At 42.3% G+C, this 25577-nt stretch overlaps 1 protein-coding gene across 2 annotated transcripts; it reads right to left on the bottom strand.

The window, feature by feature from the left end:
- Window positions 1–492: 492 nt before the first annotated feature.
- LOC143218137 (proton channel OtopLc) lies at window positions 493–25577 on the bottom strand. Of its 2 annotated transcripts, XM_076443162.1 has the most exons (10): window positions 21757–25577; window positions 19452–20959; window positions 6527–6755; window positions 6110–6224; window positions 3140–3368; window positions 2897–3054; window positions 2543–2759; window positions 1856–2018; window positions 823–1689; window positions 493–633 (listed from the first exon to the last, which is right to left on the bottom strand). In XM_076443162.1, the coding sequence occupies exons 2-9, from the start codon at window positions 20497–20499 to the stop codon at window positions 855–857; spliced, it is 2994 nt and encodes a 997-aa protein (XP_076299277.1). In that variant the 5' UTR covers window positions 20500–20959; window positions 21757–25577; the 3' UTR covers window positions 493–633; window positions 823–854. The 2 variants fall into 2 exon arrangements, with proteins under 2 accessions (XP_076299277.1, XP_076299268.1); XM_076443153.1 differs by having other exon boundaries at window positions 19452–25577.

The following is a 25577-nucleotide window of genomic DNA, read 5'->3' as shown; positions in this document are numbered from 1 at the left end:
ACGTCGAATTTTCTCAGCGACCCAGGTGTGCGTTTCTATCGCTACGTTCTCCTCAACTTGAGCATGTGCAAGTTCGGATGCCATGGCACTTTCCTAAAAGTCGACGTGTTCGTCTCATCAGGAGATAGGGCGTCCTCGTTGCAGTTATCCTCGGCAGGAGACACCTCGAGCAACGCGGTGTCCTGCCAAGGTCCGGCGATGCCAGTGTCGAAACTGAACAGTCTGCGATGTCGTTTTGTATTTTCACTCGCTGCTCTCCAGTTTCGCATGCCCGGATCGCTGACGACGCGACGATGCTTCCTGTGATGATGCCGACGATGATGCTGATGGTGGTGTTGGTGTTGGTGTTGGTGTTGGTGGTGGTGGTGGTGGTGGTGGTGATGGCGATGACGCAGCTTCCTCCTCTCGTGGTCCAAGCTCATCACGCGGATCAATGGGATCGGGTCAAAGTAGAGCCGATTGTCCACGATCGGAACGAAATGCACCGTGTCCATTGTCAACGTGCTTGGGCAGAATGTGTTTGAGGTCTGCGGCGTGGTCGGGGACCATTCGGTGTCCGGACGCAGGTTGATCGTCACTTTTCTGCGGTGGTAGGATCGCTCCGAACAGGAGCGACGCAACCTCGACTGCAGCCTGGAAGGTTGTTTCAATGTTTTATCGGCTGTGCAAATTCATTCGTAGCCTGTCTTGCCCGTAATGAATTTATTAATTATAGAAATACTATACTTTAGTAAAAGGTACCATAGCGAAAGGCAGTTAGTCTGCCGTTAACAGATCAAACCGATCGCTAATCTTCCACAACGAAACGAAGAGTCTACGAACCTAGAGGAACAAGAGTGGGACGTTCTGTGTCGTCAGTTGAGCGGATGCTCTCCCCTGGGCATCCTATAACACTTGTTCCACGCTTCTAGCAGCAACACGCAACTATGAAACCGGTAGAAGATCAACAGCGGAAGACCAATCCTCGAAAGAATCCCCCAAGCCAGCACGCCAAAGAATCTCAATTGCAGTTCCTGCGAGATCCAGTTCTGAGTGACGACGGTATCAAAGGCCCACAGAACAGAGTTGCTGAAGAGCAGGAATGTGATCACTTGTCGAGCGGGTTTCCCAATGATCTGGAAACGCGTGATACAGGACCTCTTGGACGCTTCGGCGATCAAAGTGCTCTGAGCAAAACACTGAACCAGTTGTAAAACGGAAGCAGTTAGCAACATGATGTGTCTCCTTTTAGTTTCATCGGTCTCGTCGTCCAGTATGGCCAAGGAGCAAGCAGTGACCACAATAGTGAACACAGAGTACAGTTGAACGCCGAACAATGCTACGTTGGATAGTAAACTGTCCAGGGCTGCTGGTGCTTTTGTTACAACGGACATCTGCCTGACCTGGATCAAGCCACTGGCAGTCATCAAGGTGCTCAGAGTCAGGATGCTGATCAAAGTGCCGCAGGTTAGCCAGGAAAGAATGTTCAACGGGAAGTTCTTGTCCTCTCTGACCACCAGGAAGATCAGGATTACCACGATACCGGCTACCATGCACAGGATGCCGAGGAACAAGCCTTTGCTGGACCCATCGCAGCCCACTTTTGTGTGACTCGTTAGGTCCTTGCTGCTGTGGAACTTTTGCTTGTGCGGCAGAAGATTACGGCCGACGTTCTGGCCCATCACGAATGTGACTGCTGCGGCGATTAGGCTGGAACACGATGGAGTTGTCGATTGAATTTTATTCTAGCTAGTTCTAGCTAGTTGCGAGTCGCACCAATTTCAGGATATTCTCAGATTGCGTACAATTTATGCAAGTAGTTCGAAAGAAGAATTACTACATATTTTGGAGGAATTTTCTCGAAAACTGTAAATACCTAAATTGCACGATGAACGGATAGAGGAACGGCATGCTCGATGTCCATAGTTGACCCAAGGCATTTGTGTTGAGGCACTCTTGCAGAGCTATCACCTGGGAGATTTGCTCGTTCGAGATCGGCTGGTAGGGATGTAAGGTCTCTTTCTCTGGGGAGGAGTAATCTGGAAGAAGACGAGCATTGCACATTATCCTGGAGAACAGAGACGGCAGAGCTAAACTCATTCGACTAGTCGAGTCGAGACCACTTTCACGAGGAAGGAGCAGGGGCGAACGACCTCGAAGCAAACAATTTCATCTTCGAGATCGCTACAGCCTATATTGCTGTCTCCTCGGTGGACTCGAGACATTTAACGGTTACAGCGAGACTCCATTTATTTCTCGAAAAAATTCATGAACGGACAACAAAAATCTAAGGACGTTCTAGAAGAATTTCAGAATACTGTTACATTATTTGCAACTTGGTACAATTATTGAAAGAAGAAATACATTCTTTATTTTACATAGAAATCCACAGTCTAATTGATATTGTGAAAGTAGATAATGAAATCGTTTCCGAGCTGCTACAATTAAGTTGATAGAACTTTTGCTCTTCCCTCTATACATAGAGAAGCAGTTAGTTTGATTGTTGGATACATAAATGGGGCCCCACTGTAGAAATTTTTTCGAGTAATCGATAGCAGCAGACCTATCAGGTCTCTAGGGTGTCTTATCAGAGACTCGGGGAAACCTCGAAGATTCAACGGGGACGCAGAATTGGGCAATCCTCTTTGCGCCAGGTGAACAAAGTATGTCCATTCTTGTGCCGAATCCCAAATGACCAATCGTATCCAAACGGCGATATTCGTCGCCGCGAGATGAATGAAACCGAACCTCGCTGCTAGGCCGAACCTTTCCACCAAAACCTACAAACAAACAATTTTTTGAATTATGAGAATACGGAATTTCTTTTTCTTTGGAATAAAGATTATTTAATGTGTCTAGAAGAAACACACCTAGAAATATACATATATTGAAGAAAATTAATGATTAAAGCTGTAACCTGAGAGTTGACAAAGAGGAAGTGCATCTGCAGGAAGGTGAACAGTCCATGTAGAACCGGATGCACGAAGACAACGTCGCTGAGACATTCCGCACCCTGCATCATCGAATGCATCGCTATCTCGAGTCCATTGAAGACGAGGGTCGCCAGACCGAAGACTATCCAGGACACGGTTGTTTTTTTCGTTAGTTATTCGTTAGTCTTCTAGATCGATGGAACTGGATCGAATTGAAGAAAACTCACGCAATGCCCCAACCCGAATGTAAAAGCTTGTCGGCGCCGTTCTGGAACGTGAGATGTGAGCTCGTTTCAGGGAGCCGAACCTGGTCAAAGACGTGCCACCGAGTTCCGCGTCATCGACGCCTCCGGCACCGCTACCGAGGCTGCCGCCGCAACTGTCCACCAACACCCATATATAGATGCTGATGATCACCGCTATGCTCCCCACGTACAGGTACATCAGGAACACGCCCTGCAAAATCGGACACCGTGGAGAACCGATGGAGACTCGATGGGACACCGCGGGGTCCACCGATCTCTCTCGTTCCGGTAACGGTTCACGCAACTACAAATCGATCTAATAAATTATAGGATGACTGTGCGTGCTGTATTTCGCAGTATCGTACGGTTGCATTGTTGGAAAATTTTTCTGCCCCATTTTCTACTGATCGTAGCACACGAACGCCGCGCCGCGCTGCGCCGCCGTTACACCTCGAAATACAGCCAGTGTTATTAGAACTGCGGCCATCTCTGAAACCTCATATGTACAGCGTGTATAAAAAATAATGGCCATCCGTCCTAGGGGTGAATCTACACCTCTGGATCGGTGGATATTTGTAAAAGAAACTCGCCGCAAAATTCTTTATGCCACAGAAAATTGTTGTTCAAGTTTGGTTCTACATCAACACCTTCTACTCGTCGAGGAGAGAAAAAGTTTCAGAGGAACCATATGTCGTAAACAAATACTTATTAAGATATAAGCTGTTCAAATTTTTGAAAAATTTCATTGAGTGGAGTTATACCAAACCATATGTTATAATATAACATATTATGTTTGTATGCATAGATAAAAGCCTACTACTACAGTCCACCTGACCGTGTCGATGAGACAGAAGATAATCGTGCGAGTGCTAATCGTGACTCAACATACGTAACTCCACTCAATCAAATTTTGCAAAAGCTCGAACAGCTTTTACCTTAATAAGTATTTGTTTACGACATACATAATATATGGTTCCTTTCAAACTTCTTCTCTTCTCGATGTGTAAAAGCTGTTGATGTAAATAGAAAAAACTTTAACAACAATTTTCTTTGCCAAAAAGAATTTTGCGGCAATTTTCAGGTGTAGATTCATCCCTAGGACGGGAGACCATTACTTTTTATACACCCTGTACTTACGAGTACATGTAGTACGCTAGCTCGCGCAGCTGGTGCTCTCCGGTCACTTCGGATCAAACAACGCTTGCAAATTACACGCGATCCTCCGTGCTTACGTTCCACGTAAATTATGGATCGGTCTAAATCGCTATGCCGACTGGTTTACGGTAACAGTAACAGTCCGCGAATTCAATTCACCGGCTAGGTCAATCAAGTATACCTTTCGCGCAGGAACCGAGCTAGAGAGCCGATTCCGACTAGACCGCAGCGCCGCGCGCCGCGTCGGAGAATTATGGCCGGTCTAAACCGTACATTATCCGCTAATAGAGTCGTCTACCCCGAATCCATCCCAGGCCTACCTCAGATTCCGTGACTCTCCGCGATAATTTTGCCTCGAGTCATTCATGAGCCTACTTTACGCGTTTTGTATCATGCATCCAAGATACATATGTATACTCGTACCGTAGCGATCCTCTTCTTGGGTATTTGTTGACGACGCGCGACGCGCAACGCGAGGCATTCAAATGCGCCTAATTGCACCATTTTCCTCACCGAGTTATAATACTTTAAATATGGACAAACTCTATCGTCGAAGCAGTGTATTTATACCATTTGTATAAATGAAAAAAGAAAAATATTTACATCACCAAATGATCTAATTGTAAATTAATGACATTTTTATTTCAACTATACGAAATTTTTTGGTGAAAAAACAAATTTTGCTCTTCGGTTTGTTAACACGCGATCGACCCAGAAATTGCGATAGTTAACTAATTTTACAAGTCGACTGTGAGCAGCGCTCGCTCTAGCGATTACGTCGCCCCGGACTAAAAGACAAATTGCCTACATATGTATTGTATATTTTTTAAATAAAGGTACATATTTTTTATTTTCGATAAAAATCAAATCATTTTATTTAAACTTTAATAAAAGCATTTATTTTAATCAAATAAAATTTTCTATTAATTGGCTATTTAACACATCAATATTTTTCTCACGCTTACAGTCAAAATGGCGCCTCCAAATTTTGGCGGTCCGGACAAATGTCTGGGTTGCCCGCCCCAAGAGCGGGCTCTGCTGTGAGTTAGGATCAGCTATCGTACCGTTATCTGCACCCAGAAAAACTCCTAAATCGTAAAGCCTTCGATGTAAAAGAAAAATCGGCAAATTTTTGCATCCGGAACGTGCATACGAATTGCACGGTAAATTCGCATCGCGCATTAAATGCGCCTGCCGTGAAACGATTAAAGGAACACGTTCCTTGATATCCGAACGAAATATGGTCGAACGCGCGTTGTGATTTTACGGCGCGTCTTCGTTCGCTATAATATTCTACGTTTTATGGCTTGAATATCTTCTAACGCTTTCGTTCGATCCGACGATTCTCACGATTAGATTTTCAGTATGATTAGCGCGGTTTATTCAACTTTGCAATTTGCAGACGCCGCGATTCTGGCTTTTAGCACGGTTTCCGAAAAAATGTCGAGTACGTTACCGGGTACGAGGCAACCAACCGACTACATATAAACTGCGAGAGGAAAAATTTCCAATGGCAGAGCTGTCCAGTTTCCGCGTAATAAAATTGGGAATGTTACACCGGCTGGGACAGCGGGGATTTCGATGCGTGGCATAATACGCGTTGTCACGATCGCTGCAACGAGCGCGGCGCCATTAAACGACGGATATATCGAATTTCTTTTCGGTTTTCTTCGTTTCAGCGTTTAAGAGTTTACGCGAGGTTTATTTCAGCTGTATGTATTATATGTATATTAGAATGATTTAACGTAACGTAAAATATGGATTTATTAAAATTGAATAAAATGTAAATTCACTTACTTGCAAACTGAGGAGAGGAACAGGCGTGTCCATGACCTCGGCCAAGCAAAGAGCAATCATCAACACCACGACCAACTGGCCGTAGACGTTCGACAAGACGACCCATAATTGGGAGCTGTAACAGTCATCGAAACACATCGGGTCTTTAATAAATCATTCATTTACGAATTTGTGAAAATCATACAATTTCTTTTCTTTTTCTTTTTTTTAAAAAACACTTCAAGTACCGAGGAAAGTTAACATTTTTCGATGTGTTAAATTAACAAGAGCGATATAAGAGAGACAATCGTTACCGCGAATATCTATATAAAGAAAAATGAATTGTCTCGACTAATTGCAAGATACAGGAGCTACATAGACATTTATTTTGACTCGCGAGGCTTCAAGGATGATACAATTGAAAGATGAAGGACTTGCAATGGCTCCGAGTGGTCCAACAAATCGCTCTGCGACCTGCCCTTGGAGAGGAGCCTGGTGACGAATGATCTTGATGGCTCCGAAGACCTGGTGGTCTCGGCAGCCGCAGTTTCAGACTCCGTGTTCCTCTCAGCCCGGCTAGGGGCTCCACCAGGTGCACCCTCCACGGTGCCACCTGTCGTGCTTCCGGTCTCGTTCAGGCTGTCCTTGTCGTGTTGCTCATTGCTGGCTATAACAAAATTTTTTTGGTGGGTCAGTCACAACTGAAAATGGTTAGCTCGAGCAACACCCGAATAATTTACTCCCGTTATTCGAGCAAGTTTTCTGGGTCACTGCAGACAGAGACACCGAGAAGAACTTTCGCTTCGAATAATCCACCTTCGCACGGATCACATCCGGGTTTTCGATAGTTCCGGGTTCGCAAATCTTTCGAAGGTGGATCAAAATGTATTTCTTATTTCAATCATCTTCTTCGATTCTTCCAATATACATTTACAGCTCTAATTCTAATTTCTATTTTTGATACACCTTAATTGTACACGATAATACCAAGGCAATAATACTAAAACTATGCTAGTCCTAAGAAAATGTAAAACTCGCCTGCTGTCCGATCGTATCGCGCCTAATGCTTTCGAATAACAATGTGCTAAAAAATGTGATTTTCTTTGCAACAAACGCGAGATCGTAATCGTTCGCTGGCGATGAGCCTATTAATGAAAATTTCGAAATATCATTAAAGATAGTGGAAACGTACGACTTGAATTTAAACATGAATCGTAGCCGCTGATTAAGATGCTCACAGGACTATGAAATGTCAGAGAAGAGGTATAATTTTTTCGAAAGTCCTCTCCATCAGTTTGATAATTAATCGTGTTGAATGCCGAGGATTACACGGGGTCTGCCATTTTTCTTCCGATACAAAGAGATACGGGTACCTACGGGAACAGAGAACCTTCGGGTGCGTTAAATCGGCGGTGTTAATTAGTGGGATGCGCAACGCGCCGTGTAATTTATGACAGTGAAAATTCCTCGATAAATTTGCACCCGACAGGTGAAGCGGATACGGGTCGAGCAATTCGCAGGATTGATCAATTAAATCCGCCGCGATGCGAAAAACCATCTGAAAAATTGAGTTCGAGTTCGCGGAAGACGGTCTGCAAATTTATATAAAAATCCGCTGTCTACGTAACGAATCAAGTTCCACAATTATGAATTACAGTCCAGCTTCATCGTACGATGTTCCGTTACATCGCAATACGATCTCTTTGTACCAGACCGGAAGTCTTGATCGCTCTTCACAAAATCAATAGATTTATCGATAGCCTTAGACGAGGATCGTTTATAAATTCGCAACCATGCGACGGGCCTGCATGATTGGTAGGATCAAAGGTGAGAGGTGATTCGCTGATTATTATACCGCGACTAGGGTTCAAGAGCATACAAATATGTTTGATCGACTCGACACGATGTCGAAGGGCCGTGAGATCATCGAGAACGCAACACTGTCTTTTCAAATGGCTGTTGAAACACGTACATTCGATAAGTACGATTCCAATGTCAATCTTTAATAAAAAAATATATAAAAAAACTTTTTAAAAACCACGCTTATATTAAAGTGCACTAAAAAGAAGACAATAATTTTTTTAGACATCAGCGACAATAAATAAAAGCGTGGAGCGCTAAACTATATTGACGCAATCTTCGTGGGCGCTCCATGCTTTATTTATTGTCGCTAATGTCTAAAAAAATTATTGGTGGATAGTTCTCTGGAACAATCTTCGTTCCCACGAAGATTGCGTCAATATAGTTTAGCGCTCCACGCTTTTATTTATTGTCGCTGATGTCTAAAAAAATTATTTTCTCCTTTTTAGTGCACTTTAATATAAGCGTGGTTTTTAAAAAGTTTTTTTATATATTTTTTTATTTTCTACTTTTTAGTCTTTACATATCTTTTAATCGATTTTAGTTACCACTTCAACCATCTTTTTTGAGGCGGTCCTTGTCGCCCTCCACCCCGACCTAATCCTAACCAACTCAGTAAGTAAACTGAGCTCCTACGTCGGAGTGGGAACACGTAGTGGAGTAGGTAAGCGCTTGCGCGCGGAGTGGGGATCGCTGGCCGCGATGAGGGACTACCGAGCGTCGCGCGGGGAGGTGTAATGGTTAAAATTTTAATAGTTTATATCTCCTAAACGCATAGTTTTTTTTTTAAATTTGTTTTTTAATATTGCATTGTCACCCAGTTCTGAGCTATGTTTAAAGTTTCAAGTCTCTAGCTCATCGGGAAGTGGTTTAAAATTCGATTACAAGATTTGACGCATACAACGACACGGCAAGCTAATATAAGCGTGGTAATAATAATAATAATAAAAAAATGTAAATTGCTACGAAATTATTAGAAGAATCGTCGAGCGCTTCAGAAAATGATCACGTATTGTTTCAATGATTTGTACAATGATGTTGTTTCTTTATATCATAGATTTTATATCATAGAATAAAGTCGGAGTAAAATCACCGAAAATTAATGTTCCTCCAGACTCCAGAGTAGTCCAGAGCAACAATTATGTCCCGTAACACAGCTAGAATATGAACCGTCTGAAAAAACTATGCGCCGCGCCGCACCGCCGTTAAGATGGCGTCCAAGAGGTCATAGATGGCGATTACGGTTCATTGTGCGGAGGCGGTCCATCGAAACGAAAAAAATCATGCTCGCAAGACCCTGGACAGCTGACGGGAGTTGAGTTACGGGAAAATGATACACTCGGTGGGCCCTGAGTTACGGGGAAACGATACAGTCCGCGGAGCTTCTAATCAGCTGTCTTGAAATACGGTGAGAAACTCCGAAAGGAAGATCGCTCGATCAAAACGCATGGTACCGTGGAAATTAATGCGCGTGAACGGCGTGAACACGTCTCCGGTTGCTTTACAACCGACATCGCTAAACCATTGTATCCATGCGCCTGCTAGATGTTCATTGTCGAATAGCTAATGAGCACTGAGAAAGCTGTCTCTTTAGACGGCGTATTTTACGTATTTACACTTACACTTACACAAACACACACACGCGCGCGCGCGCGCAACAAAAATAAAAAGGGATTAAAAGAATTTACGAATACCGATATTTCCAGCATATTCAAATTATAATTCATGAACGAAAGAACACGAATGTAGGCCACGGATCATATTCGGAGCTGTAACGAGGACAATATTCGTCGATGATCTTCGACTGGTGAAATTTTAGATCCGGTCAGGAAATTAAGTCGGGACACCAGGCCCTCGCATTACCGTTTATATGTATGTTAAAAAAACTTGTTCGTCAGCTGGTGAGTGTGATCATGAAATTCATCGTATATGATTGCGATTGCCATGTGTAAAACAGTTTACGATGCTTATTTCGTGAAACACTTCGCATATTACCTATCGCCTACCGACGCGACGATCACACATTTCCTAATCATTAAAAATCTATAAAACATTCGAAGAATTGAAAAAGTATTGTTAAACTGGAGGGGGAAGGTTAATAGGATTTCGGTAGGTGAAGTATCAACAAGTTAAAAATCTTCGGAATGAAAGAATACGCGATTGATACGGCAGCGACGAGTGTCGTTGACGAGCACGATGATAGAAAGACAGAGGTTCGATCCGGGACAGCGAAGGTGGCGAATGATTTCCACGATGATTTCTGGCATCGTCTCGAGACCGAAGACACGATGAGAAGATTCCTAACGATGAAGATAAACGACGCAACAACCGCTCGAGGGTTTTATCGCGCGAGGTGTTGACGACAGTTTAAATCCCTGGTGAATGATCGAAGAAAGTTGGACCGTAACTGAATCGCATGTCGTTGACGCTATTGCGGATTCAATGTCAATAAAATTTCTCTTTTTTAATCGTCGGATGAGGAAAGTAATTTTTTACCGAAAAAGTTAATCTATGCTGAATCTCTCAATGTTCGGTTTATCGGTAAAGAGATTAAATCGATTGAATCCAGATGAAATGTCTGAAAAATTGATAAATCAAGCTGCAAATGTTTCCGAGCATCGGCAACTGTGTAGCTACCACAAAACTCCATTTATAAATATTAATATTAGTTAGGTAACTACAGTTTACGAATACCATGCTTTTTGTACCGAAGATTTTCTCTATGCTACGAATTCGCTGATTTATGGAATGGGTTTTAATTGCGATTATATGTATATGGTAGTGTGCGAATTGGAATCGTGTGCTATTCGAACATTTCGTGGTTAATTGTAAGAGTAAAAGTGGAATAGCAAATAAAATGAAATTGAGAAATGCAATATTAATGGCTGGTAATCGTGGAAACAAATATGTACGTATGATTTGTAATAGGTTTGATTTCACGAGCACCTTCACTGCCACTCTAAACGGTCGTAAAAACGCCTCTAAAACTTTTCTAACAAACCAAGTGTTGTTAGATCTACCGCGCTTTCTTAAACCTCCTTGACTTTCATGAGCCCTAACTTGGTTTCGTTTTAGTTCTAACCACAAGACACACCGGTGATGTTGAAATCATAATATTACAGAGCGGTGGTTTACGCGATTAAAATAGCAATTGTAAAGCAAAAGTGATCGGTGTACCTGTTACTTCTATGTACCAGTCACGTCTTCCCACCATTACGTCCGTAGTACTTCTTGATCGTTGGTAAATTTTAATTTTAATCAATGCGATTCGGACAACGATTATTTACACACGACGAAATTATTCGTGGAACAGTCTGCGAATAGGTTTGGTTATGTGTTTGTTCTTATACAGTTGACGCGACTGTCGAAATTCGAGATTAGTTGACAGTCGATGGTGGAAACAAATTTCGATACGTATGTATTATAGCGGACCCTACACGGTCAATCAGGAATGACAGTCTGATTGAACAGTCAGACTGTCAATCCTTACTTCAATCACGAAGGACCCTATCAGTCCGACTGACAGTATTGAATGACGAAATTTTATAACCAAGAAGTCGCAATGTCTTCTAAAGAGAAAGCCTGTTTGGCGATTATTTTAGCATTGGGAACCAAAAAAACATCAAAAGGTCAATATGCATGAAGGAATGGCTTAAAAAAAGAGATCGCTACAGTCATTTAAATTTGATGCGTGAAATGTCAGCAAATTCTGATGATTATAGAAATTATTTCCGAATGGACTCAATCCTATTTAATAGACTGGTGAACAAAGTAGCACCATACATATCGCGTAAGAATAAGAATACTGTCATGCGAGATTCAATAACTGTGCATGAGAGAGTAGCGCTCACATTAAGATTCCTTGCTTACTGGGCGAAGCTTTGAAGATTTAAAGTTTTCTGCTATTATGTCCACTTCCGCTATATCCCAAGCAGTTTTGGGATATATATTTTTTTAAATATTAAAGGACATAAATAAAATAATAAATTTATTAAAACTTAATATTATATAAGTATATAATTTATTTATTTAGACATTCCCCTATAATATAAGGTTATATTATAAACTTCTGGACATGCCTGCTCTACAGCATCATTCAGACTGTTAGTCTCCCCTCCACTTCCCGTGATTGAAGCTCGGATTTCCAAATATCTGGAAATCCGTCAGTCCATTTCATCAGTCCGTCAGTATTAATCTTTCACGATCAATCCAAATGTCAATCTTCGACGTGACTGTCATTCCGATTGACCGTGTAGGGTCCGCTTATAGAATGTTATAGAATAGAAGGTTACCTCGATTCTTTTGTCAAAGGAAGACAATGGTGTTGACCGGCACACTCGAGTTACCGTGCATGGCGAATATATTCAGTCTCTCTTCGGGTGAAGGACAAAGCGACGCGACCGGTGTCTGCCACGGTTTCGCGGATTCGGAGATCAGGTAACGAGAGAGTAAAAGAGCAAGCAACTGCTCCACGCGGTATCGCGGAACGGAATGGCAAGGTAACCCAGAAGTGTGCAGCAAGGTAACGCCGGACAAGATCGACTGGTCCGGGACGACAAACGGTGGTGGTAGTCGTAGTTTCTAGCCGATCATCTGGTCTATACCGGCGACGACAACTACGTCAACGATGATGATGATGATGATGGTGATGGCGAGGATGATGATGATGATGATGATGATGATGATGTCGTTTCTCGTAGCCTCGTTTTTTTCTCTATCGCCGCAACATTGCTCGCGATGATAGAAACCGCACGAGGGACACCGACAATCTTCCGCAGAATTGGAAAACGACCTAAATGGCCCTGAAAAACGGCCCCGGTGAAATTTCTGATCGCCTGGCGCCGATGAAAGCGTCCATCATCCTCTTCGATCAGTGAACAGACAGTTTTCTCTGATTCATGTTTGATGGTCGTTCCTTTTTTTTCGATGATGATCAAGTGCAAATTAACCCAAATTAATAACATTTTATTTGCCTTGCGACACGATGAAATGCTCCAACAGAAAAAATAAATCCTTCGCCAATATTGTCTTTTATAAAACTCTCTTGCTTCGTGACAACAAATTTGAAGAAATATCATTTTTCTCTTTCCCCATCTCCATCTTGTATGTAACCACTGATTTGTGGCGGCACCTAATACATAGATTGTAACTCGGAAGGATATAGATATTTTTGCCGATTGCCGAGAAATGGTACTCGCAACTCGCAACTGACGGGACCAGAATTAGAAGGAACGACGCGACGCGACGCGCAACGGTGGCCAGAGACGCTATTCGTTATACAGTGACGATCGGCGAAGGATCTCGCGATCGCAAGTGCCTACTAATCGAGTTTCGCTCCATCAATTTCCAAAGCTGAAAGGAGCCAAGCCACCACGCTCTTTGAAAAATCAGTATGTAGAAAGATATTGCTCGGAGCCCCGTGCTGCGGCGATAACTCATCCGACAGGTGGTTGCCGAGGATTTTTTCCTGAGCAGTTAGTGCACAGTGCACAGGTACATCGTGGCATAATAAGTTATGCGACTACGCTTGCCTCGCTGTAGGAGGCGAGCGATTAATCGCATTATCGCAGTTGCGCGCACGTGGGCGAATTAATCTGCACCGGTGGACAAACATATAAGACAGAGTGGAAATTACCGTCATAATTTTTCTAAAAAAATTAAATAATAACTGCAACGCGAATGCCAGTGGGTCCAAGTTAAATTTTGTTGTATCAATTTATACGTACATTACGATATGTAGACATATATACATGTATATTCGAACCACAGTGGTTTAGTTCTATGTATTTCTTTCCGAACCTTAATCATTTTTGTGTCATCTGCTAAAAATATATTCTAAATTCGTATGTTCTAATTAGTTAAACTCACACGTCAAACTTGCTTAGTACATTTACTAAGGAATTTTTACTAAGCTATTAATCATATCATTGATTTTTAAAATAAGCTCGTAATGTTCGTGTCAGATAGTAGACAGAGTGTTAGATTGCCGAAGACATATTCCAATTAATAACACGATATTTATCGATACCTGATTTGTCCTTTCGTACCACGCGGGGAATAAATAATATTCACAACGTAATCGTGATCGCTGGGATCTTCCACGTAGAACCTTCTAATTAAGACATCAACATCGCCGACCACCATAAAACGCCCACGACAATTCGCCAGCTGATAAGACATACTACCTAACCGTAGAAGTCTGTGAATCATCGAGCATAGCCATCCACATCCACCATTCACCATCGATCAACGATAAAACCAACAGATCCCGTAACATTGGCAATCGTCGCGTCGTCGCGTCGGCTTGGCAACGGTTTAACAAAACGTTTTTCGCTTCTTCAGTCGATGCGATCATGATACGATCGGCAGATTAGGTACCTGTTTCCCGGTATAGTATAGGTCAGTGTTCCCAACGTGGGGCCCGCGCCCTACAAGGGGGAAATTTGATTGCTAAGGGGGGCAATTCAACAATTTCCTAGAGATTTCTTCCTAAAACCTATTACTTCAGTTTCTTCAATGATCAATTCAATGATTGAATATTAAAAATTACGCATATGTTACATAGGGGGTATAAGAATTTTAGGAAGGCTTATAGGTAGCAAGCATGTATAGGTAGACGTAGACGTAGACGTAGACGTGATAAGCATAACCCTGCGAACGCCGAACCGCGTACGTTAACTTTTTTATTTCCCTTTCGAGGATCGCCCATGCGAGACTAATCGGCTCGTTTTACGGCGCATAAAATTGAACGGCTTCGTTGGCGGCCGCAGAAAGAACGATCAACGTCTATCTAATTTCATAACTTCTTGGATTCAGATATCTAGCATTTGTAGAAGATACTAAAATCAATTATACTATTAAACGATCCCATACACCTACACCGTCGCCATAGTAAAGCATGGCGTTTCAACAACGCATGATAATGTACTATTAAAATTTAAATAAAGCAGACACAAGTCGCGGAAGAGCGACCTATTGGCGCCATCTTCGTATTTATGGCGAAAAGGCGAACGAATTGTGTGTGAAATCATGCTGAAAATTCGATTTCGGCGCCCAACCGGTTTTCTCGGAATACGAAAGTCGTCGACCGCCTTCTACACTCTACACTCTACACTCCACCACAAAAGGAAAAAATTCTTCTTCGCTATTGACCAGTAGTCATCAATTTTAAAAGCGAATGCAGCTAAACTTTAATCATTCAACTACAAAAGTTATTGTAGCATATCTAAAAATAATTAATTTCGTCACTTCGATAACCTATTCTCAAGGTGAAATTATTTATCATTTTATTTGATCAATATAATTGAAATTGAAAATTATACATATAAAAATAATTGATTTGATGTAAACACCAAATAAAAATTTGTATATTATTGTATTTGTATAATATAGAAATCATTAATTATTTCAAATGTATAATTCACAGGGTGAGTGGACGAGACTTGAAGATTACTGCTTTCGACAATACAAGGATCTCCTTTCGGCTTTCACACGATCCATGCATACGACACGGCACGGCACGGCACCACACGTGGCCACAACGATTTATCGTGTCGCTTCGTATTCCAGCGCGACGTCCAAGCGAAAAAGTATCCTTTTTTATGTTTATGAGAAGAAGGAGCAGTGTGTTCTGCGGGCTACCTTTCACCTCGTTTCCTCGCTGCTTTCACCCTCGCGCGTTTTTCCAGCGAGTCGCCGCGCATTCCTTTCGATTTTCGATTCGAAGTGGAAAAAACACTCTGCAGCAATCATAAATTACATCATCCAACAAATTTGAATATCTTTTTTTTTCTTTTTTTCTCTTTTTTTCGTTGCGTTCTGTATAACATTGAATCCCCGCAGAAATTCAGGTCACACCAGCAACATCGATGATCGTGCATGACAAACAAGAATGTCCTTTTCGCATAACGACATTGTTGATGGCCGAAACACGAGCGCCCCGTTTGAACGACATTTAATGATATATATATAGAATGTACTGTTACGTCCAGCGGGTGGTTCAGCCATTAATAATAATTAATCAAATCAATCATGTTTAATTCATGACATACATTTTCAGAATTTCTTTTTATACTTGCTCTAATAATGTTGTACGAGAAATAAAATATCAAATATTATAATTGATAACACTGTCCAATAGCCAAAAAGTATTTCGATTCCCACTATGCGATTCGTATAGAGTTTTCCGCGCTGATTCCGAATCTGTTTTTCATTTTTTCCTATACGTCCAGTTTTTGAGAAAATGGAGTTTAAAAAAAAGACATATTTTTCAACTTTAAACAAATATTGTGATGTTATTATAAAAGATATTGAATTGTTCTTTACAGCAAAAGATTCTGTAGACTTTCCCGAATACAGTGATATCCAATATTAATACATTATGATTGTTTAAACATGTTTAAACAATGATTAAAGACGGAGAGACACCACTTTTGCACCAATTTTTGCGGATATTTTCGAATTTATCTCAAAAAATAAGGGTCCAGCGGAAAATCGAACTATACCACGCGATAGAGCAGACTTTTATCTTGAAAAACCCCCGTTTGAAGTTTGCGACATCGACGTTTTTTTCCGTTCTGGTGGTGAGCGCCACTGGTGACAACTCCTCTCGGGCGAAGATATTTTGCTTTCTGGTTCGAAAAAAATGTCGACGTTACAAACTTTAAAGGGTGGTTTCTCAAGATAAAAGTCTGCTCTTTCGCGTGGTATACATAGTTCGATTTTCCGCTGGACCCTTATTTTTTGAGATAAACTCGAAAATATCCACAAAAATTGGTGCAAAAGTGGTATCTCTCCGTCTTTAATCATTGTTTAAACATGTTTAAACAATCATAATCATAATCATAATTAAACAAACAGAATCTTTTGCTGTAAAGAACAATTCAATATCTTGTATAATAACATCACAATATTTGTTTAAAGTTGAAAAATATGTCTTTTTTTTAAACTCCATTTTCTCAAAAACTGGACGTATAGGAAAAAAATGAAAAACAGATTCGGAATCAGCGCGGTAAACTCTATAAGAATCGCATAGTGGGAATCGAAATACTTTTAAAAAGTTGAAATTTGTTGGACAGTGTAATTAATATCGAACTATCGTATATTATAGCAGAAATCCTCAATAAAAAATCCTCAATCTCCCTAAAATCTCTCTTCTAAACTGCGTTTTATCTTCAATTCAAATCTTTAAATGAACTATTAATCTTTGAAACGTCCACCTTAGGACGTAACAGTACGTATGTATATGTATATCTAGTATACATATAAAGTAGAAAAGTACATATGTCTGTATGTTCCGACCGATTACCGAGCGAGCAGAGCCGCTACATGGTAGCACAGATACCATACCTGGCGTCGCCCGCCGCGCTTGGGCCTGGTTGCGAGGGTGTGCCGTAGGTACGCCACGAGCCACGAGTCACGAGCAAGCTGCTAGTTTACATATAAATAAATAATCCACTTCGGTGTCATTGTCGCGATCGTTTAATCGTCAACGGTGCGGTGTATCGATCTATCCGGCACATGGCAACCGGCGCGGCATTAATCCAGATTTACAGATTGCTCATTTCTCAGCGCTGCTCGCCGGCTTCTGCAACTAATCCGCGGTTGTTGTACAGTTAACCACTTTTCCTGGCACGCGCTACCTGTCTACCGGTCTCTCGAGCACGTATCCTCATAATTATCAAACCACCATGAGAAGATCTTGACGCGCGAAACGCGATCTGTGAGCTTGCGTTTCATCTTCAAAATTAAGTCGTCACCCTTCAAAAACCGATATATGTATACGTACAATAACATTTTCAAAATTGGACCAAACGAGTCGAGTGTCTTTTTTAGACGTTAGAAAGATTTGTTTTAATGTGGAAAGGAATTTGGTTGAAAGTGTGAAATTTCTCGGAATTTTCTAAGAAAAACGTATCTTATGTAACACGTGATTGTTTCGGATAACGCGTAGGAAAATATTATATGTATTACCGGTCTGGTTCCTAATTACCTGTAGACTTGTCGTTGGTAAGCTAACAAAGAATGCCCATACACGCTTCAACTATCTTTCATCTCCGGCAGGAAGCCGGAGGAATGATCCTATAACTGCCCTAACAAAGAAACTTGTAAGCGGAGACACAGATTTGTGAGAAAGAACAGTAAGAACTCTATTTCAGTTTTACGTCCCGACAATGCGACGAGAAAAAGATTTGACTGCCTCGTTTGTCGAGAAGTTTCATTTAATTTAACGACTCGAGGGTAAACCGGAAGTCGGCGGATCGCGCGGGATAATTTGATCGACAGGAAGTCGTCGATCAAGTTTTTGCCCGTGGAAATTTGCCGGTGTTTCCTCGGTGGCTGGTAGCAAGGATTTACGACGATGATTGTGTACGTTTATAGTCCGCGAGGAGAGGCAACAACAGCCAACAAAAACAGCGAAAGTCGAGGAGGCAGCTGACTATTCATTACCGCGGGCTGCGGTGTAAAAAGTAATAGAATTGTGAGATCCATGAGAAGACGTTCGACGTACGCGCTCTCGGGAAACAGCCGTTTCACGATGAGAACCGAAACGTTAAATTGCTACGGAGATTGTTGAAATTCTACGGCCTACGGCCTACGGGATACCGCGTCTCGAATTCTACTGTTGCTGCATCATCTCCTACGTGTCTACCAATACTAACATTAGTTGATATTTTTGACAGGATTTTTATTCGAATAACGTCTCTGGCGTTTCTTCGAAATAACACGCATTTGCCATGTATGCCGCGAGTTCGCACCGTGTACATCGGAGAATGACATCGGGCTTGAACTTTTAATTATTTTAAATGGTCGTGTAATCGTCGTTGTTATACCATAAATCGATGAAATCGTCAAGATAGTGGTCTAATCGTAAGCTATTAAAATGTAACTCTAGTTGTTTTCCGCAACGAAACAGAGCATTGTATAATACATAGTATACAATACATACATATCGTACATATGTACATAATATCGCTAGGGAATGTACGAATCCGAGGCTATACAATATATGATAGTTAGAATACTTGGAATAGGTGTCAGACACCTGCTACACACCGTTACTCCTAATACAACGAATCAGACATCGGTACGCTTCGGAGCAGACAATGCCGAATATTGGTCACCCGACTAATAAAGACACCTCGCACGTACCTACAGTGACTCGCGAACAAGCGCACACGAGCCACGTCCTATCTACCGCTAGCCGATCCTTTTCGTCCGACGCGCGACGATACCGTACATCGAGCAACATGCATTGTGCATACAAATACCCCAAGTTCCAGGCCTCAGGGATCGTTAATAAATGAAACCGTGTCGTTCGCGTGTTGTACCTAGACTGCAGATATCTCTGCATTCGTGATACGGAAATGTTACGCCTTACGCCAACCGTAAGGAATACAAGTCGAAGACGAATGCGTTCGTTTAATTATTTTAGTAGGTCGGAAATCATGTATGTAACAGTGTTTTCAGATTCAGTGTTCTCAAATCTCTAAATAGGCCTCACCCTTCTCCTTGACCGACTTGGTAGAAACAGTGGACACCTCGTCAGGAACGTCCACAGCCCTTTCCTCCTTCCCCTGCAAGATCCCATCCGCATCGCTCCTCGGTTCCTCCTCGATCTTCCTGGATTCTTCGTTCCGATTATATTCAACGGTCGTCCGATCATCGATCTTCTTCCACTCGGTCGTCTCCTTGTTCTCCACGGTAAACTCCTGTTCTAGCCCCGGAATCTCCCTAATATCTGGCACCAGAGTATCCTCGTCATCCTCCCTGATTCTCCACTTTGCTCTCTGATGAGGTTCCTGATGAGGTTCCCCAAGACGATTCTCCCGGGCTGCAACTTGACTGACCGAATCAACTACTTCTTCGACAAGCTCTTCCTCTTGCAACATGTACTCTCTTCTTTCGTTCGGGTTTTGGTAGACTCTGTAAGGACCTACAAGACCGACGACCCCTCGGGGGATGCATACGTTCCTTTTCCAATCAGCTTGCAGCTGATCAAACTCGCTCAAGTGGTTCGAGTACATCTCGCCGAGGTCGAACAATCTACGAGGTTCGGGTAGCTGGTTCGAAGCCACTTGCAGCCACCTCTTCAGCTCCTCTTGACGGGACCTAACCTCTTGGGTGCTCTTCGGGACCTGTTGTTCGATTTTGTTGAGTTTGCTCTTCTCGGAGCCAGGTTCCGACAACTGGATTCTCTTCGGCTTCTTCACCACGCTGTACAGGGGGTCCTCGTCTTCGAAAGATTCTCTCTCCGTCAATGTAACTCTATCGACAGCAGCTCCTTTGCTCTCGATCAACTTCCGAGGATGTTCCAATTGCTTCTCGCTCTTGACAGCGCTGATCACCACTATGTTCCGTTTGCTACCCGATGCTATGTCAGCGAATGTCTCGCTATTGTCCAAAACGCTGTAGATCGGTTCTCGCGTCGCAGCCTCGATCCATCTGGGCCTGCTCTTCGGCTTCGCTGAGGACCTGAGCCTCTCAGGACCCACCGTAGCTGTCTTTCGTTGCGCGTTGCCAAACGGAATGCTCGATAGTTCGGCCACCATCGTGTTTCAGTGTGATCAGCCGTACGCCGGATGTCACGATCAGAGCGTGACCAACATGTTAGAGGATCACTGACCCACCCGCCTGATCTCGCCAACAGGAATACCTCACCCCGATCTTCTAAGTGTATCGGGCGGTCTTCCGAAACCCGTTAGCCTAACCCAGCAATTGGTAGTACATATGTAGTAGGCTGCGGATTGTATGCATTCGTGGGATAGATGGTTCAGCGGAAAACGAAACTGTCAAGACATTAGACGAATTTCAGAATACATATATATTCTTATCTATGGCTTCTCCATTTCCTATGATCGATTCGTCGAACTTGTTATTTTGCATAAAGATCCGCACTCTAGTAATTAGCATAAAGATCCGATCCCCGCAGTCTATTAATTGGGATAGTAAAAGTTTCGGTGAACCTTATCGAACCTTTACACTGGACGCTAAATAGACTGGTAGCTCTCGCTGAGAACGTTGAGCAAAATGTTACACGTATCAAAAGCCGTAACGGTCCGATCGATTTGCCCATAACTTGCAATGCACGTGCGACGAGCGACGCGCGACGGTAGCAAGTATGCGTAAGCATGCCAACGTACGATATACCGTTAAGCGTTATCATGTCGATATCGTTAATGCGTTCGTAAACATCGGCGTGTAACGTACTCGTATCATGGTGAAACGCTGTGCATGAAATAGAAGAGCATACCCGTATATGCATACCCTAGCAAAGTGCTCATCCAAGAAACAAGACCAAGATAGAAGAAGAAACGAATCCGATATTGATGACAAGAACAAGGCGCAAGCACACGGAAAGATAGCGGCGATGTTAACAGGGGGATGAACGAACAAACTCTGAATTATGTAAGGTAGAATAGAGAAATATAAGAAAATATGAGAAAAATGAATAGGTCTAATTTAAAACAATGCAAGAATTGCCATAATAAAATCAATACTTTACAGTAGATTACACATGCAATTCTATATATGGTATTATTATTATTATTATTATTATTATTATTATTATAGAATATTATATGTGTAGAATAAAGCATGCAAAAAACAAGCAAATGAGAGTGAATAATGGGGTGTGCGAGATGGGGTGACCGAAGGAAGAAGAGTAAGCGGAAGAGAAAGAAACTGTGTGAACCGAGTCTATTTCCACGGTTACGAGACCGAGAAATAATGAAAATTCTTTTCTTCGTCCATGCGGTAGTCACTGACACACTAAATTAGCGACGAATACGTTCGGCGCGAATACGAACGTGTACGGCTGGCTCCCCGAAGAACGAGTTATGTACAAGCAGACTGTAACCGAGTCGAATTCGCGCGTGCACATCGAAAAGACGACGAGACGAGACGAAACACGAAACACACAGTCTTCCTGGATGACGAAACCTCGTGAAAAATTGCAAGCTAATACTTTTTGATTTTGCCACTGGACTCGAATGATCGGGCACTTCCGACGAGCGCACCCGATCGACCACAAAAGGTAAATGTCGTTTCTTGGCTTTGGTTTTACGAGAAACAATTCTCCGCGGACTCGTGGAGGTGGCTGGAGGTCGATCGTATGGATCTAGCTCTCGTTCGTGACCAGGATGACGAAAAAAGATTTCACATCGTCCACGGTCTTCATTCGCACGGATCATCAAGATATCCTAGAAAAATTCCCCTGTGACGCAATCGACCAGTTTTCGTGAGATTCCTCGCAATTACGCTCGCGGTTGCGAGTTCCACTCGGTTCCACGCGTAATTCGCATTTCTTTTTTTGCAACTTTCAAATAAATCAAAATCGTACGAAATTTTCTCGAATTTGATATTCCAGCAGTTTTTAAAAATTCACGAAAGCTACGAATGCAGAAAAATCCGCAGTCTACTAGTTAGACTGGAAAGTCATTTAAATGAATTTCATTTGAGCTAGCGAGAATAGTTGAACAGATTTGTTTAATTAAATAAAACAAGAAGACGGATGGATCTGTATCGAGTGCCTCCAAAAATTTATCAACCTTGTACCTTAAAAATTGATAAAAACTTTAATAATCTAAAAAACTATTCAAGTTTTAGTATTTATACTATGTATTTCTATATTTCTATATTTCTATATTTCTATATATTTCTATATTTGTATTTCTACTCTGTACTTCTCCCACCGAGAGATAATTTATGTCCAAAGAAATGGTATCCTTATGGCTGCTGTAACTAGGTCTACATACCGTGTAACTCTACATATACCAGTCCTTGCACCACAATTAAGTAGAGTCTGCATCCTCGTTGTTTCAAATATTCAGTGTAATTTTCTTTAAAGAAAGTAACGCGTTTCAAAGTGTTCCAGTTACGTCTCGTGCAACTATGTTTCACGCAACTATCTATTCTATTGTACGTAAATATGACTTTACACAACTTTCACGTGACTTGATTACGATTAGCCCGACTGATGCGACGCGACGGGTGCAACTATGGCGCGGCAGATGTTTGCGCAAACATAAATTCTTATGGCCTAACTTACAGACTATTCGAATTAAACAAATTACAAATACTGTTCTTATACATAGAAATATCGTCCGCAAATAGTATCGTAGTATGTATCGAAGAGTTTGAAAGAGCACCGACTATCGCGATCGCGTGAAATCAGCAATTACAATTAGCCAACCAGTGAAATACGACTTCCAATAGCACGGAAACGTCTTCGAGTTGCGGTAAAAGCGACACAATGGAAGGTGGCCGACGAGGAAGCGTTGCGACCGTTGACATCGGTTGTTGCAAAAGACAAACCGTTAACTCTCTCGCATGGCGGTTCGTCGTAAAATTGTACAAACGCGGTCTTTTCACGCGAGCTCGAGCTCTCTCGCAGTTTCGAAGCCCTTCATTCTCCGTTGGCTAAGAGAGAAGAGCCGCTCCGAGGCAGAAACGTGACTTTAGAACAGGTGTTAGAGGTCGAAGTATTCTGCTCGATAATCGCCGACGACGAGACGAGACAAGACGAGATGAGACGAGACGAGGCGTTTCAACGGAAAGATTCTTCCGTGTGCTAGCTTTCGCGAACGGTTAGTATTATAAACGTGTGCGTTATGCTCGCGGGTAAATGGCCGCGGTGTATACCGCTACGAAAAATTGTTAAACGTCGTCGAAACTGGCGTATCATCACGACAGCAGAGGTGTCCAGTAAATCGTGTCAGGGTGTCTAGTAAATCATCGTGTAGCGGTCCCGCTGCCATGCCGCTGTGCCGCGCCGCACCGTGATGATGCCTCGCGAAACAATCGAAAAATAACGCGTTACGCCGCGCCGCACCGTCACAGTGACCAACGGTTATTCTTTCCTTGCTCTTTGTCCCCCGCAAGCTGAAAAATTCGCTAATACAGTACACGGTACAGAGATTCCAAGTTGCCGAGGATGTACAAAGTGAACAGCACAGGGAGAAGAGGACTAGGCTGCTAGCTCTACCTAGCCTCCTCTAGGGTGCTCCACCTACCAGATTATTTATAATTACACAGCTTACATATGTCGTCGTCTATTTGATTCGAGGTGTTCGACAACTTACGATCTCTGCATTCTAACAAAAAATCTTACAGTCGGATCATTCAAAATTTTCTCCATCAATCGCAAAGGCGGCCTTATTTAACTTTTCGAAAATGATTCAAGGCAAACGCGTTCTAATTATTGTACAAAGACATTTACCTAATTGTACGGCAAGGGGTTGACAAAAATCTGAAAACTACAAAGAAATTAGAAACTAATAGAATCGAATAACGTTCTACGGAGCCATTAAGGAGTTTGTAACGAATGTAGCATTTGCTACATCATGTCGATCAACAACTTCTTCATGACAATGAGAATTAGTTTGAATTAGTAGAACTCGACAGAGAGAATCTCGTTCATTGTTCAACTTTTGAACCGCTCTGTACTTTCCGTGATTTCTCTTCTGGTTGGACTGCGCCAGGACCATGTGTATACTATGTATGTGGACTGTGGACAGGTTATTAATAAAGCAATTCGGAGCCGGGCCCGTGTAATTCAATTAAAACTGTGTGATTTAATCGCGTCGCGTGTGTCCGTTGAGGCCACCGCGCCGCGTGACGCTCCAGTCGAGAGATCCGCTCTGTTAAAGCGAGTAATTGTTATTCTCGTTTTCTATTTGATAACAAAGCTTTTTTAGACCCGATACTTGAGTTAGTTTCTATCCTGTATGCTCGGACATAGATCGTGTGGGGCTACTATTTCATTGGTATCGCGTCGCGACCGCGCCAAACGCAGAAAAGGACAGAACATGTAAACACGGACCTGCACAGCTGATCCAACATAACATGTCTCCTCTTTTAAATTCGACCGTGAAACACGAGCCTGTTACCGACCACAACGATACTGATGCAAAATTAAAGATGTGTCGTTGACCACTTGGGAAGCGAACATCGAAAGACTTTCAGAAAAGAAAATCTTGTTAATCTCTCGGTACACGGCTTGTTTTCATTTCGAATTAGTGTCACGCATTTAAAAACTCACTTTCATAATCTGAAGTGCCAAAAATTACTCGGAATGTCGTACGACGACAACAGTCATCCTCTGTAAGCGACTTTCGACGTTTTCTGGGTCCAAAGAAGAAAGTAACGAAACATTCATGACATTAATAATACGACGATTGGAGATAGGCGCCGCGCCGCGCCGCGCCGGGGATGCTCCTGATCGATGGTTAAACGGACAGAAAAAACCGAGTGGAGGTGAAAAGAAAAATTTCACTTGACCTTCAATATCGAGGACAATCTTGTTTGGGTTAGCCGTTAGGCTAGATAAACGAGAAATTTATGGAAATAGCAATATAAAAATTTTTGTGAAACTACCGGTGTGTCCTCTCATTCGATCGCCCAAAAAATAAGTCAGTTTTAAGAATTTGTTGCGATTGCGGGGGAACTATGTAGATGACGTAACACTAAAACGTCTTCTGAAACGAAATGATTAGACGACGTGATATCGAGGGCGAGTTTATGATTAAAGTTTCCGTCGCTGTCGAAAGATCTATTAAGAAATCCTCAGTCACGAACCATAAACTTGGAAAAATGATGGAACAATCGCCGGTATACATATAGATAACGT

Source organism: Lasioglossum baleicum, chromosome 2, assembly GCF_051020765.1.
Source record: "Lasioglossum baleicum chromosome 2, iyLasBale1, whole genome shotgun sequence".
Classification (NCBI taxonomy): domain Eukaryota; kingdom Metazoa; phylum Arthropoda; class Insecta; order Hymenoptera; family Halictidae; genus Lasioglossum; species Lasioglossum baleicum.
This window is presented reverse-complemented; position numbering and strand designations above follow the sequence as displayed.

Coding starts and splice junctions, on each gene's coding strand:
- LOC143218137 (XM_076443153.1), bottom strand. CDS start 20,499: ATGGTGGCCGAACTATCGAGCATTCCGTTTGGCAACGCGCAACGAAAG. Junction 3,369..6,109: donor TTCCTCTCCTCAGTTTGCAA/GTAAGTGAATTT, acceptor CCGATTTTGCAG/GGCGTGTTCCTGATGTACCT. Junction 2,760..2,896: donor TCCTCTTTGTCAACTCTCAG/GTTACAGCTTTA, acceptor GTTTGTTTGTAG/GTTTTGGTGGAAAGGTTCGG.